The 19,832-nt window shown below is 46.1% G+C and overlaps 1 protein-coding gene across 3 annotated transcripts in view; it reads left to right on the forward strand.

Annotated features, from left to right (window-relative positions):
* The window catches only part of Dnajb6 (DnaJ heat shock protein family (Hsp40) member B6), a 53,363-nt gene extending 34,747 nt beyond the window's left edge, over positions 1-18,616 (forward strand). The window contains exons 9-11 of one of the 3 annotated variants that reach the window (XM_031380275.1): positions 10,998-11,002; positions 13,365-13,718; positions 17,258-18,616. In XM_031380275.1, coding sequence (XP_031236135.1) covers positions 10,998-11,002; positions 13,365-13,718; positions 17,258-17,340 — 442 coding nt within the window. In that variant the 3' untranslated portion in view covers positions 17,341-18,616. Of the gene's footprint in view, positions 1-10,997; positions 11,003-13,364; positions 13,973-17,257 lie in introns of those variants that run through there. The other 2 variants (XM_031380276.1, XM_031380274.1) reach the window with 2 other exon arrangements.
* The last annotated feature ends 1,216 nt before the right edge of the window (positions 18,617-19,832 follow it).

Genomic DNA, 19,832 nt, shown 5'->3' on the forward strand with positions numbered 1-19,832 from the left:
AAAAAGCTGGTAATTTGGGTTTTTGTCATTTGCTTTAAAAAAAAAAGAAAATAAATGTGAATGTGTTTGGTGCATTCTTTCATGAGTGGGGTCTGCAGCATTCTTGTGTCTGTGTGATTTTGTGCCTGAGCTTCTAAGTGTCACCTCATTAGTGCTTCCTTCTGCCACGAGGGTGGATTTTGATTGGAAGTTACAACATAGACCTGTCCTCAGTGTATACAGAAAACATATGAATGAAGACCTGTAAACTGCAACAACTTGGTGTGATTTGTAGGGGTGGGTGTGGGAGTGGAGATTATATGGTGACCTGTATAAATAATGAGCAGCACTTTGTGATATCTGTCATGGGTTGGGGAGCACTGCTGGGGTTGAATCCAGGGCTTGATGCATACTAGACAGGTAGCTTACTCCTCATCTGTGTATTTTGAAATATCTTTTAAGCAGCCCAGTCTAGTCTTGAACTGCCTTCACCACAAGTGCTGGGATTATAGGCATGCTCCACTATGCCTCATTATTACAGATTTTAGTTTAACATTTGTGTGAGGAAAAGGAACTGGTCCAAAGGTTTTCACTGGAAAGTATTTTGAAGATTTTTAGGGATATAGTTTACAGAAGATCACTTCAGGGCAGGGCAGTGTGCATGGAACATCAAGGTATGATTAAAGAGCCAGTAAACATAAACTTATTTCAGTCTGCAAAAACAATCTGTGATTATGACAATTCCAGCTAAAAGGTCAGTTAGGTGATTTTACCCTAACCTCTCTGCTCCACCATTTAAGAAGTGAGTAGTGTATAGATTCTTTCTGATTGTTGTAAGGATCCTGACACTCCTGGAGTAAGGAATAGAAAGCTTTATCTCAAAGTGAATGAATGGTCTAAAGAGGATGAGTCACCTTAACATGTTAGGAGTGAGCTGGTTGTGGGTACCCAGGAACACTTCAAAGTCTGAAGGCAGTGGGTGCCCTTGGCTTTATCTCACAAATAGTTTATGACCAGAAGCCTGTTGATATAGGCGTTTTGCTTTAGTGTAAATTAAGGATGTTTTCTAGTTGGGCATGGATTCTGGCAACCTCATCAGTTTGACTTTTTTTTTCTTCTTTTTCCTTTTTTTTTTTTTTTGAGACAAGGTTTCTCTGTATAGCCTTGGCTGTCCTGGAACTCACTCTGTAGACCAGGCTGGCCTCGAATTCAGAAATCTGCCTGCCTCTGCCTCCCAAATGCTGGGAAGCTTAGATTTAAGAAAAGCTGGTAATTTGGGTTTTTGTTATTTGCTTAAAAAAGAAAGAAAATAAATGTGAATGTGTTTGGTGCATTCTTTCATGAGTGGGGTCTGCAGCCTTCTTGTGTCTGTGTGATCCTGTTGATAACAGGATGATACAGAAGTACTCTGGTGTTGCCTAATGATATGGGAATGGAAAGGAGTGAGACAGCACTACTTGGCCTCAGTTTTGGATTTGCATGTGTGAGTACACCTAGGATGTTGAATCTTGAAGCTTTGGAGGTCACACAACACATGCTGGCCCAAAGATGGTTGGTGGTGGAGAAGAAGGGCACATGGACCAGTGTTTGACTTTTACTCTTGAGAGCTGTTGTCTAGTTCATTCATCCATTGCTGGCTGTGCAGACACACTTGTTTTCAGAGAGCTGAATCCCCAGGGTACATGCCACTTTTGGGAGATTTCGAATTGCTGTGTGGTGATAGTGTTATTCAGCAGTGACTTGCAAACCATTGCTACATTGGTCTTAGAAAATTTGTGAGGGTGTGTTCAGTTTCTGCACAGGGTCATCCTTAGTAGCTACTGCTGTGTGCAGAGCCATTGCATAGGAGGCATGCATCTGTATTTTTTGAATTCTCTTTGCCTCACTCATTTTCTTCTGTGTCTTCTAACTTGGTTTGAGTGAAGGATTATTCTCTCTCTCTTTTTTTTTAATAACAAAAGTTCTAGGGTTGATTCTGGAACTGAATGGTTTATATTACTGTCATGTAGTTATTATATATAATTATAAATTAATCAGTATTATATACTGAATCAATAGTATTAAGTGGCTTGTCTTATGGAAGGAAGTTCAGGGAAGATTTCAGTTGTAGCATGTAATCAATCTGGCCATACACCAAAGTTCTCAGGCTGTGTGCCTATACCTCTAAAGTGTGAGGTATATCCAGGCGCTCAGGTTTGAGGTGCAGTGGGATGAACCTTTTGGCAGCAGGTGGCCTCTTAAGAAATATCTCTTCCAGTGCTGGTGGCGCACGCCTTTAATCCCAGCACTTAGGAGGCAGAGGCAGGCAGATTTCTGAGTTCAAGACCAGCCTGGTCTACAGAGTGAGTTCCAGGCTACATAGAGAAACTCTGTCTCGAAAAACCAAAAAAAAAAAAAAAAAAAAAAAAAAAAAAGAAAAAAGAAAGAAAAAAAAAAAGAAAGAAAAAATTTCTCTTCCAGAATTCTTTTCTGGGAGGTGGTGGTGATAGAGAGAGGGTCTCATTCTTCTGCCCTTTCCCCTCAAGTGCTGGGATGATCTACAAGCACAGAGTGTCAGCTTTCCTTTGCTGTGTTTTGCTTTTGAGATAGCACCTCACTATATATGTAGACTAGATAATCTTGGAACTCAGACATACCTGTCTCACTCCTGAGTGCTAGGATTAAAAGTGTTCACTATCAGTCCTAGCCTCTTTTGTTTTTTTGAGCCAGGGTTTCTTTGTATAACCTTGGCTGTCCTAGAATTGTCTCTGTAGACCAGGTGACCTCATCCTCTGTGAGGTGGGGAAGAAGTACTGGGGAGTGCTGAAATACCTTTCTCAAAGCCTTAAAAGAATTACTCTACATTTGTGTTTGTGCCTGTTTCCCTATGTGCACTGCACATACGTTAAAAAAAAAGAAAGAAAGAAATCACTTCTCATTATGTGGGATTTGAGGATTTTCCCAAGTGTTGGTATTAAGGTGCTCATCACTGTCCTAGTTATATTATTCGTGATGTTTGAGTGTGTTGTAGAAAATATTTTAGTCTCAGTCTGGTGCTTCTACCCCACCATCATTCAGTTTCCGGATAAAAGACTCCCAACTTTTATTATGTACAGTAAGCCTTAACCAGCACGAGCTGGGCAGACATCTGCCCTCTGTGCTATTAAAGCCTACTTTTCTATCGATAACCCCAAGTTATTTTATCTGGGCTGCTCTTAACTACTTGGCCAACCCTTGTAGCCATGTCTGCTTTTTCCTCTCCACCTTTTCTTTCTCCTCATGGTCTCCTTTGATCCTAAGGACAGGAATACCAATTTCTGCCTATCTCAATTCTGCCCAGCTGTAGGCTTCTTTATTCAATCAGAAATAACTTGGGTTGGGGCAAGGTCACATAGTGTCACTTGGTTCTGTTTGCCTCATCTCTGGGGCAAGCAGTCTTAGGGGCCCTACATAGCATTACAGTACATAGCAACAGACCAAGTTTCAACATGGGTGTGTACATGCTTCAACCTATGTAGAGAAATAATTTTCAGGAGTCTTTTTGTCTTTCACCACTTGGGACCTAGGGATCCAACTTGTGAGTGTGTGTGTGTGGTAGAGAAGTTCAGGACAGAGTGGAGGAATCCTGGAGGTTGAACCTTTACCTGTTGACACATCTTGCTAGGGCAATTTTTACTTTCTTTCTTTCTTTTTTTTTTTTTTAAAGATTTATTTATTATTATACATAAATACACTGTAGCTGTCTTCAGACATGCCAGAAGAGGGCTTCAGATCTCATTGCGGGTGGTTGTGAGCCACCATGTGGTTGCTGGGATTTGAACTCAGGACCTTTGGAAGAGCAGTCAGTGCTCCTACCCGCTGAGCCATCTTGCCAGCCCAATTTTTACTTTCATAATTGGTTTTTAGGTTTTGTTTCTGTTCCAAGTGTGCCTTATAGTAAGTTCAGTTTTTTTTTGTTGTTGTTGTTTGTTTTGTTTTTGTTTTTCCTGGAAGGACAGTTCACATTAAGCATTTTTAGATTGACTTACCTTTTGAAATTCAGTCTTTAGGTTTATATATGTTTTCCTTGCATTTATGTATGTGCATAAATACACATGTATGCCTCTTGTGCTGTGTGGGTGCTGGGAATGAACTGCTGAGATTTGAACATCTGTGGAGCTGTGCAGTCTCTTCAGAAATACTCAACCATGTGTATTCACACCCTTTCTTTTGAGACAAGGATGGATGGAAACTTGCTGTGTAGACGAGGCTGACAGAAATGGAGAATTCCCTTTTGTTTCAATTCCTTGATGAACTGTCAACACAGTAAGACTCAAAATAAATACTCAAAATAAGACTCAAAATAAAGGCAGAGGCAGGTGGATTTCTGAGTTCAAGGCCAGACTGGAGTGAGTTCCAGGACAGACAGGGCTATACCAAGAAACCCTGTCTCGAAAAAAAAAATATTTCCCAATTTAATTTTGAGGTTTCAAGGCTGTCCTGGAACTCTAGAACCCTAACTCAGACATGAGCCTGCCTTTGCCTCCTGAGTGCTGGGATTAGAGGTGTGTGCCGCTGCCGCCCAGCACGGTTTTGGTTTTTAGGAGCAGATCTTTAACTGCTGAGCCATTTCCCCAGCTCCAAAAGCATTTACTAAGTGCCATCTGGGTTATGTCCAGCACCTGTTCAGTCCTGTTTGTCTTTTTACTAGTGAACATGTGGCAGAGGGAAGAGAAGTCTGGCTCTGCTGCCTGGTTCAGGAAAGTGCCTTGTATTTGTTCTGGCTCCAGTCTCAGAAGGTGCTACAGCTGTGGGGTGTGAGGAGTTGCTATGCAGCACCATCTTGTAACTAACAACATTTGGCCCCAGTCGTGGGAACAGTTGGTTTTTAAGGTACCCGTTAAGTGCCAGCCTTACTGGCCTGAGAAATGATTGACTATGGGCACCTTTACTCAGGGCTTTTGATTGATATGAGCAGTGTGGTTTGTGTGCCATAGGGGACAACATCACATGGAACTGACACTTGAGTTTAGGACATACCAACTTCACTTGGCTGCTGGAAGTCATTTGGCTATTTGTCCACTGTGACTCAGTGACTTCAGGATGTTTGTGACACAGCACTCAGAAGAAGCTCAACTGGTGCTTTTCATAGTTCTTTTTTTTTTTTCTAAGATTTATTTTATTTATTTTATGTGTATGAGTACACTGTAGCTATGAGCTATCATGTGTGTGGCTGCTGGGAATTGAACTTGGGATCTTTGCTGGCCCGGCTCGCTCTGGCGTAATTCACTATAGCTGTCTTCAGACTCACCAGAAGAGGGCATCAGATCTTATTACGGGTAGTTGTGAGCCACCATGTGGTTGCTGGGATCCAAACTCAGGACTTTGGGAAGAGCAGTCAGTGCTCTTACCTGCTGAGCCATCTCACCAGCCCGCTTTTCATAGTTCTTAACCACAGAGACAGGGTCTCTACCCTGGAACTCATATTTGTGTAACTCAGCTCCTGTTTTAGCATCCTAAATGCTGGGATTATAAGTGTCACCAAGCTCACCAGTTATTTTCATGTATCTCTATGTATCTCTGACCCCAGAGGACATAGCCTTTTTTAAGGCTGAGGATATGACACAGTGATAGGGTACATGTCTAGCCTGAGTTAGAAATAAAATTACTGTCCTGTGCTTTAGGGATTCCCTGGTTTCTAGGTCTCCTGATGAAAAGTGACTTTTGCCTACTTGTGGGTTTCCTAACTCTTCTCTACTAATGGTGGTTTCCTAAGATGACCCTGTTGTCTGTCCCCTTGTTCATAATTTTCTCCCTTCCTTGCATCCTCCTTCATTCCAGGTTTTATAAATGCCCCACTTGGTTTCCCACTTTGTGGCTGCTCAAGTGTGTCCTCTCACAGATGTCCCCACTCTGTTGTGTTCATTTGAGGCCGACAGTACAGAGCTTCCTTGTTTGAAACTATACAGCACTAAGTCTAAGGACAAGAACACCCGTGTCCCAGTGCCTGGCACATGTTCTGACACCAGTGGTGTGACTTAACTTCATCTTGTGTGCCAGCAGGTGATACAGGTGAAATACTGGATTGATGGCGTTAATGACTGAGTGAAATTGACTTCTTCTCGAGCATTTGGGGAGGAGGTTATGTGAAGCCAGTACTCACATTCAGCTGGACTCGGTGGGATCTGAAGACGCAGCACTCATATGACAGCTGCTGAGTAGTTCTGTCTCAGCTTCTGAGTGACCTCAGGGTCTTGGCTCAGGACACTGGCAGATTGTGGGTTGGTTTTACAATTTCATTTAATTTGTTGTTCCAAGGCATATGTTTTCTGGTGTGTTTTGTTTCCTGAGTGGAAAAGAAACATGAGCTCTCAAAACCCAGAATGTGGCTCAGTGCTTGGCTTGCCTTAGGTTCTGCTTTGGGTAACCAGCATTAAAACAACTCCACTTTAGGAAAAAAAAAAGGTGAATATAGGGCTGGAGAGATGGCTCAGCGGGTAAGAGCACTGACTACTCTTCCAGAAGTCCTGAGTTCAAATCCCAGCAACCACATGGTGGCTCACAACCATCTGTAATGGGATCCAAAGTTCACTTTTGGTGTCTCTGAAGAGAGTGACAGTGTACTCACATACATAAAGTAAATCACGCCTTTAATCCCAGCACTTGGAAGAGGCAAGAGGATTTCTGAGTTCCAGGCCAGCCTGATCTACAGAGTGAGTTCCAGGACAGCCAAGGCTACACAGAGAAACCCTGTCTTGAAAAACCAAAAAAAAAAAAATGACTGTAAGGTGGATGGGTGTGTTACACGCTCTTAATCCTAGCACTCAGAAGGCAGAGGCTGCCTCTGAGGCCATCCTAGAGTACAGTGTGAGTTCCAGTGGTACACATCTCAAAAAAACAAAAACAAAACCCAAAACAACCACCCACCCTCCTAAAAACCCCCAAAACTAAAAAAAAAAGAAGCATCAGAGGGACAGGAGAGGTGGCGCAATGGTTAAGAGCACTGCCTGCCTCTTTCAAGAGGACCTCTTTCAATTCCCACCATCCACATGGCAGCTCACAATTGTCTGTAACTCTTGATATCTTATACCCTCACACAGACATACAAGCAGGCAAAATATAAATATAAGTTACATAAAAAAAGGCATCAGTGCCTGATGAGATCAAAACCTTTAAAACTATCAAAGTAAGGAGAATGTCTGAGTTCAAAGCCAGTTTGGTCTATTTAGAATTTCAGACCCTACCCCCATAAGTAAGTAAGTAAATAAAAACAAACCATAAGTAATATAAAAATCATGCTAGCAGATTGGCTAGCCAAAATTGTGCCTTTTTTGTTTTGTCCTGTTTTTGTGTTTTGAGGCAGGGTTTTTCTGTATAGCTTTGGTTGTCCTAGAATTCACTATGTAGATCAGGTTAGCTTCAGACCTAGAGATCTGCTGAGTCTCCTGAATCTCCTGAGTGCTGGGATTAAAGGCATGTGCCACTACCACCTGGCTGTACTAAATTTATAAAGTGGACTTATGTTTGTGTGTTTGGCTGCATGTATTTCTGTGCACCATATGCATGCATAGTGCTCACGAAAGCCAAAACAGGACCAGATGTGGACTCTAGGAATCTTACCTCGGTCTCCTGGAAGAGCAGCAAGTGCAGGCTGCCCTGGTAACATACTGTCCAGAAAGCCTGTGTTCCTGATTCGCAGATTGTTTTCCTAGTTTAGAAGGCTTACTAGGAGGCCCTGGCGTCTGTGTCAGTTGCAGAGAATGTATACTTGTTTATACCATGTTTATATGTCCATATGGATTCTGTCACACACTTGGAAGATGGAAGACACTCAGTGGCTTCCAGGAAACTGGGATCATCAGATTTTTTGTTTGTTTGCTTTGTTTTGGTTTGGTTTTGGTTTTTCGAGACAGGGTTTCTCTGTATAGCCCTGGCTGTCCTAGAACTCACTCTGTAGACCAGGCTGGCCTTGAACTCAGAAATCCTCTTGCCTCTTCCAAGTGCTGGGATTAAAGGTGTGCGCCACCACAGCCCAGCTGAGGTTAAATTTTTGTATAATCCATATCTGTTTTGGTTTTTTGGTTTTTTCCAAGACAGGGTTTCTCTGTGTAGCCCTAGCTGTCTCTCACTCTATAGACCAGGCTGGCCTGGAACTCAGAAATCTGCCTGCCTCTGCCTCCCAAGTGCTGGGATTAAAGGTGTGTGCCACCACCGCGGGCTCTAATCCGTATCTGTTAAGGGAATAGAGCAGAGCTGGTCAGTTGAAGGGTTGATTCCTCCTGCAGTCTTTAAATATGAATGCTGTCTAATCTCAGACTATGCAGATCCATTCTTCATTGTGTCCTGGAAGATTCTGCCTGCCTAACTGCGGTGGATACTAGGCTTCTGGCATTTGGGTCCCTGAAAGAGATAGACACAGCAAACCATAGTGTAAACTGGGACCCCATGATCCACACACCTTGAGGACATCTGCTAAGAGTTTATGGCAGTGGGTATCAACCTTCCCAATGCACAACCCTTTAATACAGTCTTTATGTTGTTCATTATACCCCAATGAAATCAAATTATTTTGTTGCTGTTTCATAACAGTACTTTTGCTACTGTGAATGGTAAAATAATACCAGGGTATTTGACGAGTAATCCCTGTGAAGGAGTTGTTTGACGCTCCCTGCCCCCAAAAGAGGTCATGACAAGTTGAGAACTGCTGGTTTATTTATGATGCTTTTTTTTTTTGGATGGGACTTTCTTTTGTTTAACTCCCATGGATATTACGTATGACATTCAGCCTTGTTTACAGGTTTACACGCCTTAAACATTTTTTTGGCCAGGCGGTGGTGGCTCACGCCTGTAAATCCCAGCACTTGGGAGGCAGGGGCAGGCGGATTTCTGAGTTGGAGTTGGTCTACAGAGTGAGTTCCAGGACAGCCAGGGCTACACAGAGAAACCCTGTCTCAAAAAACCAAAAAAAAAAAAAAATTGGCTCCTGAGTATGGAGTCACATTGCTAAACAAGCACTTTCCCTTAGAGCAGCTACTCTCAGCCCTTGCTCTGGCTTTCAGGATTTGATGTTCCTCCCGGGCACCAGCACAGCCCAGAATGTGTTTTGAGGGCCTTGTGGATGAGTTCTGAGCTCTACTTACACTCTTCCTCCAGGCCTGAGGAGGTGTTGAGGGGTAACTGGAGCATGGCAGTTCCACAAATGATTCGACTTTCAGAAGGAAGCCAGCAAGAGCAGAGCATGGCCAGGGCACACAGCCACTCTGATCTCAGCCCTGCCTGTCTTTGTAGTCGTTGCTTGCAGGCTGCATGTGAGGGAATGAAGTCCTTTCTGTGGTAGGTGCTGGTCAGGACAAGTAGTAGTGCTGTCTTACTTGTGGGTTCTGTGGACTCCGATGGTTGCTCTGTGATGTGGTGGGGTGGTGTGTGTGTGTGTGTGTACCTGTCCAGCTCTGTTAGAGTGTGCTGTGGTTGGAACCGATCAATGGACTGTAAATGAGGAGTGATGTGCTTTGGGCCAGGATACAGTGCAGAGGGCCATCTGTATTGTGGCTGGGTCTAGGTTTGTGTCCTGAGGTCAATAGGCCAACACAGCTTCCTCCTTCCACATGGGTCATCAGGCTTGGTAATGTCCCCGACACCAGTGGTCATGCTGTGCCTGCTCTGCTCCAAATTACCTTCCTTAGAGGCAGCAGTTGCTAGGCGGACAAGCTTCACAGGTCTTGTCACAGCAGCCAGTTCATTATTTTGGGGTGCTGGCTGCCCTCCACTACATAGTATATTGTGAGGACAGCAGGCAGGAAGGAGTGCTTGGACAAGTACATGGTGAGTCATTTCTTAGAGGGAGTGGCTAGTGAGAATGTCTGAGGAGAGATGCCCTAGTATCTGCTGATTTTCCCACCGTCATTTCTGTCCCAGGTACTTGAGCTTGTGGGACCTCGTGTCCTGTGTCCCCATTCTCTTCAGTGCTGGGCCATGAGCAGGGAAATTCCTAGTGGGGATTCTCAGGAAAGCCCTGAGAGCTGGGTGGCACTCTGAGCAGGAAGGTAGCAGCCATGAGAGGGCTTGCTTGGCTGCCATAGGCCAACAAGGAGTATTGGCTTTGTGCTTTAAGTCCTGAGCTCCTAGTTTGCTAGTTACCTGTTATAAGAATGAGGTCCAGATTCTGGAAGGCTTGTCAGGCACACTGTCAGCTTTCTGCTAGTCTTTTTTATTTTTTATTTTTTATTTTTCTAAGCTTAGTTCTTTCTAAAATTGTTACATTTATTTGTGAGTGAGGGAGGGGTGTGTGTGTATGTGTGTATGTTTGTATGTGTGTGTGTGTGTGTGTGTGTGTATGTGCAAGTGCAGATCGGAGGACAACTTGATACTTGCTTCTCTCCCATGAGGGTCCTGGGGATCAAGTTCAAGTTATCAGGCTTACCTTATCCGCAAAGCATCTTTACTCTCTGAGCCACCTTGCCATTTGCCAGTCCTGAGATAACCAAAAGCCATCCAGTTTGTTCTGCATGTTTAGTGTTTAACTCTTCAATAGGTAAGCACAGAACTCTTTGAAGGTGCTCTGAAGTAAGGTCCACTCTATTTCTAGGCCGGGGAATGTAAGGGGTGCAAGTGAAGAGAGCCTGCAACGAGCAGCATGCCATCCTTGTGACTGGCTTCCATCTATAGATATCCCAGCTGAGGTCTGAAAGCCAGAGTATGTGGAGCTTGCCCTACAAGGGTGGTGAGTTTGTAACACTCCTCCACCGAGGGCCAAGGCCTGTAAACGTCTGTTAGGACATTTGTTTATTTCCATTGGGGGTTGTACCTTGTGGGGTGTATCTGGGTGGAGCCTGCGGATCCAGCAGGCCTTTTTGGGAAGGGTGCTCCTGAAGCAAAATGTGGGGAGTACCCTGCTTCCCCTTGAGGCTGGATGGGAACTTGGTTTTGGATAGACCTGAGGATATCTGTTTTGGCACTGAGGTAAGTAAAAAGATGAGCAAGAGACTGCTGTCTGGAGGCTCAGCACAGTGTCCCCAAAATAAAGGTTTGATGCAGTTATATGGGGTGTCATACATGAAAAAAAATGGTTTCCTTTACAAGTTACAGTAGGGCAACATGCTCAACCCTACCTTTCTCCTCAATACTCCTTCCTCCCCCTCCCTTACTGTGATGAAATATGGGGGTTGTTATATAGCCTCAAATTACGCAGTTCCAGGCTGGCTGAGAACTGTTCTTGGTTTTTGTTTCTTGTTTTTCCCTCTTTGAAACAGGGTTTTTCTGTGTAACAAGCCCTGGCTATTCTGTCCTGTGTTTGTAGACCAGAGTGGCCATGAACTCATAGAGATCTGTCTGCCTCTGCCTCCTGAGTGTTGGGATTAAAGGCAGGTGCCTGTTTGCTTTTTGATAAGGTCTTGCTATGTAGTCCAGAGTGGCCTCCAGTGTACTGTCATTCTAGCACACGGTCAATGTTGAGATTACAGCATGTATGAGCACGCCTGCAGGGAATTTACAGGCATAGTTCCCTGTTCAGCAGAGAGGAGTCTGGCTTAGAGTCTGTCTGGGCTTCCTTCATGTGCTCAGTCTCTGTTGGATTGCCTGGCCAGCTGTGGGACAAGCCAGGGATAGTTGACAAAACTCCCCAAGGCATCAGGTGAGCATTCACATTCTCTTCCTACATGCCATCATTCATATCATTCAGATTCTGAATCTTGTCACCTTGTACCTACCAATACCACCTGAGTTGTCAGGAAGAGTGTTCAGTTTGCAGACTAGCAGAGGTTGGGTGTTTGTGTCAGAACCCTCACGGGGTGGTGCTACCCCTGTTCTTACCACAAACTGTGGCTTTCCTCAGCAGTCTTTGAATAGTGTTTCAGTCTAGTGCCTGAACTAGGAGTGCATGGTAGTTTCCTTTCCATGGCCCCCCAGATCTCAAGTTTTGTTCTCATTCATACGTGTTTGCTGAACTTGCAAAGCTTGCCCATGCCACATTTTGCCCTCCGCCCAGTGCAGAAAGTGTGGCTCTTCAGGATCCCTGGGTCTGGCAGAGCATATAGGATGAGTGAGGACAACGGGGTGGAAACAGTTGGCGCCTTTGGACAGGCTGTAGCTGCTGGCTTACCTTTGGGCATTGTTGGTTAAATGGGTGCAACATGGATTCACTGAATGCCAGTAAATAGCAGGTTCCTTGGTGAGGCTTGCACACTCAGTGCTCTGGACTTGTGACTGGTGACCCTGAAGCCCCAGGTGTGATGCATTACCCCAGTTGTTTCCTTCCTTTCTTCCTTCCTTCCTTCCTTCCTTCCTTCCTTCCTTCCTTCCTTCCTTCCCTTGTTTTCTTTTATTTATTTGTTTTGTTTTGAGACAGGGTTCGCTGTGTAGCCCTTGCTGTCCCAGAACTCACTTTGTAGACAGGTTGGCCTGCCTCTGCCTCTTTCGTGCTTAGAGATAAGCACCACCATCACCCAGCTGCATTACCCCTTTAAGATTCTGGCAGGTACTATTGTTACCTACCAGGCTTCTCCACAGGTCTGGCTCCTGTGAAATGTCCAGATGAGGGCTGATAGAAAATATTTACCACATTGCCCTGAGCATGTGCCTCCCAGGGATAAAAGGGGAACCTGCATGTGGGGTGACTGTACCTTTCTTGGTTTACTACCAAAGAAAGGCAGCTCCTGCATGTCTCTGGCTGAGTTGACACATAGGCTGCAATGAGTGGTTGCAGGGCAAAGCTTTATCCTCCTGGTGAGCTGAGTTCTAGAATGGAGAGTCATTGCCTCCTGTTTTATGCCTGGTATAAATGATAACAGCACTGTTAGTTACAGGGACTAGAAGTTAACCCTTTGTTGCCTTCTTGTTTTATTTTCAGTATCCATCTAGTGTGTAAAAGCTTGTTTCTGTTTTGCCAAAGATAATAACCTTCTGAATGATAGCGGGGCAGAGTGTTGAGGGTGTGATGAGCTACTTGGCTGGGGAATTTCTGGGAGATTGCCTGGGGCCTGGCTCTCCCCCCATAGGGATGGTGGGCAGAGTGGGTGCCTTAGGACTGCTTCCGCAGTCTTCTAAGCCACTTTATACTTGTATAGAGGTGGTGCTTCCTTGGTGGCTGGCCTATGAACATGCTTGGTCTCTTTGCAGGGCTGAATTGTTGGGTTGGCAAGAACCATGTTAAGTGGTATTTGCCAGGCTATGCCTTGATTGTTCAACTGAGAATCTGCATGATGATAATACAGCAGAGAGAGAGTTGATTTCTCTGGGATTGTTTTCTTTCCCACTGGGAAGAGAATGTTCAGGCCCAGTAGTGCAGTGGAGGGAATGGGTAGTTTCTTCTTGTATAAATGTATGATGGCTCTAGAGATGGAGCCATCTTTTGGGAAAGAAGGTATGTAAAGCCTTTTGCTCCCAAGGGAGGGCTGAGGCTCACAGCTCTCCCTGGTGTGCTGTGTTTTCAGGTGTGGCCGATGAGAACGCCCTTGCAGAAGAATGCCAGCGGAGAGGCCAACACACACCAGCTCTGGCCCCCGGTCCGGCCCCAGCACCAGTTCGGGTCCCCTCCCAGGCCCGGCCCCCGGCCCCAACTCCGGCCCCAACTCCAACTCCAGCCCCAGCTCCAGTCCAGACTCCGGCCCCTTCTGTCAGCACCCGCCCACAGAAGCCACACAGGCCTGCCCCAACGGCCAGACTTGGGTCTAAAAGCAACTGGGAAGAAGAAGAGCAGGACAGGCAGCGGGATGCCCCTATGACCTCAGCAGGTGTGCAGGAGGGAGCTGGTGTGGAGCACCCCCAAAGTGTTTTGACCTCAGCAGGTGTGCAGAAGGGAGCTGGTGTGGAGCACCCCCAAAGTGTTTTGCCCCCAGATCCAGGACAGGAAGCACAGAAGTCAGGCCTGTGTTGCTGCATTCTGACCTGAGCGAGCATGGGGACCTGGGGGTAGGTGCCAGACCTGCTGAGAAGGGACAGAGAGGATACCTGTGTCCAGCTCACCTCCTACAGCTGCTCTATGTATGGCCTAGCTGCGTGGCTCAAAGCCAACCCCATGATTAAAACAGGGGTCCCAGCATTCTGGTGTGTATGGAGTATATTGTCTGGGTTAGGTTGACTGCTAGTGAATTGCTAGGTACTGCTTCTGTCCCTAATGGTTCTGGTCTATAACTTGATCCTAGAGCTTGGGATCTAGATCTTGGGCAAGACCTGACTTGCCCCAAGACCACTTGCACACTTAGTAACTTCACTCTCTAGACAGAAAGCTCCAGCCGTGCACACAGTAGAGTTATCTTAGATGAGCCACAGGTGAAGGTGGAGGCCTTCCTCTGTGCTCATGATGGGACTGTCCACCATCTGGCTCTACCTCAGCAGGTAGCTTGTATATTTCCAGGAGTATTCCTTTATAGAGCATTCTGGGTGGTTAGCATGTACACATAGAACTTGACAGTCAGGCCCCAGCCTTGAATCAGTGTTATTTTATTGCCCAGAAGTGAGACAAATTTGTGCCTGTGGCTATACAACTCCCCCAAGCCAAACTCCAGAGATATGGTTTGGTGGTCTGTGTCACATAGTGTAACAAAGTGCTCCAAGTAGGAAACAGAAGGCAGAGGTCTACTCCTTTCTTTTCAGAAGTTTGTGTTAAAGTCAAGCCCTCTAGCCCCTCTGGTTCTCCTCAGAGGAGGATGAAGCAGGTGTCCTTTAGGGTTTTACAAGCAGAAGCAAACAGAGGACTTGTGGCATTGCTAAAATTTTGGGTAGTCAGTTTAGTTGCCTTGCTGTGGAGAGATGCCAGCAAAAACAGATGGGTGACTGAGCTCTGTGCAGCTGAGTGGTAGGTGCTCCTTGTGCCTCTGTGGCTGTGGACACCGCCCATGAGCACTGTCTCGGTGCTGAGTGAGCCCAGGATTGGAAAGGGTGGTAAGAGAAACGGAGCAGAGCAGCCTTGTAGATTTTGGTAGTCTCTCTCTACTCATGTTCCATTGTAAAGGTGCTGGAGCCTGGCCTATGAGGTCATTAATCTTCTGGTTTCTAGAAGGTATGTAGGGACAGACCTGACTGCAGAGCTTATTCTTAGGTGCGTAGACCTCCCACAGCAGGATATGGACAGGAAATGTGACTAGCACATGGCCATTCTCTAGGCCCCGGCCATGGCTCTTAAACCCTGACCAGCCAAGGCCGATCTGGAGACAGAATTTACTAGTGAGAACAGCCAAGTGCTTTCACTTCGTTGTTCTGCCAGTACAGATTCAGACTTTGTACCCGCGTGAGTGAGTGAGTGAGTGAGTGTGTGTGTATGTGTGTGTGTGCGTGTGTGTACAAGTATGTAGTAGTGAGCTTGTGGATCCCGGTAGAAATCTTGCATGAGAGGCTGGAAAAGCTGTGAGTGAGGTGGTCTCTCTGTGTCCTTTGAGTCTGGGGTCAGAAGCACTGGCAGCATGGCTCTGGGCGTAGCTGGCACTTCCTCCCTTCCCCTCAACAGCTCTTCATGTTTTAAGTTATAGAGACATGCTTTCCTATAGGAAAAAAAATGTAGTTCTCACTTACCTTGTCTCTCAGAGATGATGACCCATTTTGAAGTGAGGTTCTTTAATCTACCACCTGAGCTACACAAGGGTGTGGCTTAACTGAATGAAAACGGAGGCCCTTTGGGAGGGAAATTGGAAACAGCTATAGCACAAAAGTGGTTTCGGTTTCCACAACAGAACTGTGACCTGGGCAGCATACCTTGCTCTGTACTGCAAGCAACTGTCCTCTGGCTAACATAGAAGCCTTTGCAAAGTCTGGCCCTCTGCTGTTGGGATCAGGGAACCAAGTCCAGACCTTAAAATTCTGAGAGCCACTGTTGAAGAACTCAGATGTCCTGGGCCAGGCTTCCCACACTTCACCCAGTGTATAGCCTTCAGGGGCTTTGCTGTTATTATTGGTTTTGGTTGGATTTGGGCAAGTATTACTAAAAATTCCCAGAAGGAGAAATTTGGTACAAGCCATCCCAGTTGTAGCTCCCAGTGGCTGTCAGCCGTGGAGCTGCTAGGTACAGCCTAGGTGCAGCCTGGCTGGTTGGCATCAGCAAGTGGAGTTTCCTAGATGAAAAAAATTCTCACTGAGTTCTCGTCCTAGAACTCAGGACTGTGCAATTTAAGCCACCTGGCGTTGTCAAAGAGTTGGTCTGTGGTCAGGCAGAGGAGCCATGGTCCGAACTGTGCTGGTGATGAGGGGAAAACTAAGTGCAGCTTAATTTGCTGGCTGCGCGTGCGTGCCGTGGACTGGCCACATGTTTGGTAAGCTCTGTATTGCTGAGCCATGGGTTCAGGATATGTAGGCTCCCCCCACCCTCCCACCCCCTTTTTAAAATTTTTTTGGCAGGCTATTCTGTGGCCTTGAAAGTTTGTTCTGCAGAGGGCAAGCTGCATTTTGGAAAAGGGATTAGTGGCATTTTATATTTGTTTGTGGATTCCCCACACAATACTGTCATTAAAAAGAAATTATTCAACAGGAGAAGAGTCATGAATAAACATTTCTTCCTTCTTGCTCAACTTGGCCCTACCTAGTAGTGTTGTGGAGTGTGGCCCTCTTCACAGAGAATGGCTTGCTATTCTCAGACCTAGAGCCTGCATCTAAGCCTGTTGCTGGCCTGCCTTCCTCAACCCCCCCCACCCTCCAACTAATTCATGTGTTGAGGTTTAGGTGGGAATTTTGAGGTGTCTGTGGGCATGTTATACAACTTTGGGTTCTGAGATCTCTTTTGTGGCTCTTGTTCAACACCAGGCCCACATCCCACCTACACCATCTGGCCAGGGTCTGAGCTTCTCTAGGCCTGAAGGCAAAGCCCTTCAGCTCATTGGCAGTATCCAGAGTTGAGCCTCTGTCACTCTTACCGGGGTCTTGGTTGGTAAGGTCTTGTATCTGTTAGCTTTAATGACTGGAAAAATTAGAGAGACTTTTTTTCAAGATAGAAAAATGGGCTGCCAGAGAGAATGGCCTTTCCATTTCAGAAGGCAGCCGTGAAGGGTGTGTGATTGACTTGGCTGCAGAGGTCGCAGGGCTGTTTACTTTGCAGTAAGGGCCTTGGCCGGGCCTCTGAGGAGCCTGTTCCACAGAGCTGGTTCCGTGGCTGGGCTGCTGGGTAAATGTAGGATGCTTGCTGTGGGTTGTGTTCTTCCCTATGTGGTGGTGACATTCTGGGAGCAATATGGAAAGTCTTTAGCATGCTATTCCAAACCATTTGTTTTCTTTTTGATGTGGACACCATAAATGGTTGTTCTGTTGCTTTCTTTGTACATGGGGAAGTGTTTACTGAGTGACCCACCTCATGGGGATGCAGTTGCTCGTGTGCAGTGTTTCACAAGCCATGTTTCCTTAGGGCTCAAAGAAGGTGGCAAGAGGAAGAAGCAGAAGCAGAAAGAGGACTCGAAGAAGAAGAAGTCGACCAAAGGGAACCACTAGGCTGGACTTGGCGGCAGCCACAGCAGCTGCTCGTGTGTGTGTGTGTGTGTGTGTGTGTGTGTGTGTGTATGTGTGTGTGTGCATGCGCGCATGGCAGTGGCATCCTTTAAGTGTTGCCCAGGGTCACTTCGCTTAGCAGGATTATGGACGTGTGCCCACGGATTGGTAGGATCAGGGGTGTTGGAGACGGAGGCTACAATCCCGGGTGGCTTGTATAAGTTCGTGACACAGCCTCACTCTCGTAACTCTGCTTTTCCCCAACACTAAATCCATAGCGTTTTCCTCGAGCTGTAAGAGTTGTAAGAGTCTGCCTCATTCTTTTCAGCAGCCCAAGCCCTGCTTGAGCTCTGAGGTATTTGTAGTTGTAGTCCATAGGGTTCAGTAGGGAGCTGGGTATGTGTTCATCATAGACTGCCTCCTGGTGGTGGTACAGCGCGCAGTTTTAAGTACAGTAGAACTTACAGGTAAAGTAGGTTGTGCCTTGAGCCATGGGTGTCAGGATGCTTTTGATTCAGGGTACTCTGGCAAACAGAGGCCATCAGGAGCCACTTCAGATGTAGAGTCTTTCCTTATTTATTGTTCAGCTTTTAATCTTCTCCAGGTAGTCAAAAATTGACACCAAATATAGTTTAGTTTTTGGGAAATCTCATCTTTTCTTCTTGGAGAAATATTTGTCCTTTTTCCGTCAAAAGGTTTTGCTTAGCGATACCATTTCTAGTAACGATAGGCCAGTGCTTCTGGCTATTTACACAAACACACAGCACACAGAGGCATGTGCAAAATGATCAGCTCTGAAGCAAGAAGCAAATAATTGCCCCTTCACAAGCTTCAACCCGTCACAATCCATGCCATGTTGTCGCCTGACCCGTGGTTTGCATTGAGCACCAGGTAGTTCTGACGCCATCTCACTTCAGGTCTGCACGTGCTCTTGGGGCTGTGTTCCTTCCTTTTGGCCATGAGGATCTGTTGTTTGAGTGTTCCCTTGGCAATGAGCACATTATAAGAAGTGTTGGTGAGCTTGAGATGGGTCCAGCAGTGTGCAAAGGGGAAGTTTTGTGAGTTATGGGCACTGCTGTAGCTAGGAGCTGAGACAGGGTCACCTGGGTTTTGAGGAAGTGACCACGAAATGTTTGCTGTGTTTGCTTGGTTTTGGTGGGAGGTGGTGTGGGCACTTACGGAGTGTGGATTGGTGTTGATGTGTGTTGTGGAAATATGACCCTCAAGGAGGAATGTATTTTAGTGCTACTGACGTAAATAAAATGTAAACGTCACTGAGTCCAGCTCTCTTGTGGTCATTCCCTGTCTGTAAGTTGCACTGTTACTATGAAAATAAAAGCAGGTCTTGTATTTTTTTTATACAGTTTTATACATTTATTTTTTTGTGTGTGTATGTGCAAGGGTATGCTGTGGTGCATGGACAGAAGTCAGAGGACAGCTTGTGGGAGTTGGTTCTCACGTTCTACCTTAAGTGTTCTGGGTGCCCATTTCGGGTGATCAGACTTGGTGGCATTTTGACCCACTGAGCCAACTCACCAGGCCCTCTTTTCAATTGTGGAAGATTTGACATTTCAGTTTGTGGAAGAAGTGACATTTTAGGGGTGTGTGTGTGTGTGTTGGTGTCCCATATAGAGGCCAGTTGTCATCCAGTGAGCATGGGTTTTTGGACTAGCAGCATGAGTGAGCGTGCTGGGAACTTGGAGGAGAGGCTCCTTCTTCTCAGCCTGGCTCCATGAATGTGACAGTAGTATCCTGCTCAAGTCTGTAGTACTGAAGAGGAAGGTGTTCAGATGCATGTGAGAGGCCACATCAGATGAGGCTCCTCAGCCACTCAGACCCCAGTCTAGCATGTTAATGACATGATCAACAGAAGTTTTAGGGACAGTCACTACTATTTCAGTCACAGCAACTAAGGCCTGTCACAGGAGGCTACCCTTGAACCTAACCCTAACCCTAACCCCAACCCTGAGTCTTTGCATGTCTTCAGTTAGCCTGGCTTTCCAGATGAACTTAAGTCCAAGGGCAGCTCTGCCCAATATGATAGCTGGCAGGAAGGAGCCAATGTCTATTTAGGGTTGCTGTGCTCACCTAGGCCAGTGCTTAGATGAAGAGACACAGGAAAGCCAGGGCTGCTGGTGCATTACACGGTCAGCCCTCCTGATGTGACAGGTGCAGGATCCTGCCAGGGGGCAATGAGTATAGGATAGGGGTAAACTGTGCCTCCAGTGACAAGGTGCTGAAGCACACTTAACTTTGCAATCTTTAATGTGTGAGATGAAAGGTGGAACTCTGGGTATGGAAATGCCCAATTGGGCTAGGGAGAGAGGACCTGGAGAGATAAGGATCATGCCAAGGATCATGCCCAGGATCTGCCTGGTATGTTCTGGACCCTTCCACTCTCTTCTCGAGTGAGTGTAATCATTTTGAACATGGTGAAGGCCCAAGGTGTGGCAGCGTTGTAGCTGTAGGGCTGAGAGAGAAACCCTGGAAAGGAT

The sequence above is a fragment of the Mastomys coucha genome, unplaced genomic scaffold (assembly GCF_008632895.1).
Source record: "Mastomys coucha isolate ucsf_1 unplaced genomic scaffold, UCSF_Mcou_1 pScaffold19, whole genome shotgun sequence".
In the NCBI taxonomy this organism is placed as follows: domain Eukaryota; kingdom Metazoa; phylum Chordata; class Mammalia; order Rodentia; family Muridae; genus Mastomys; species Mastomys coucha.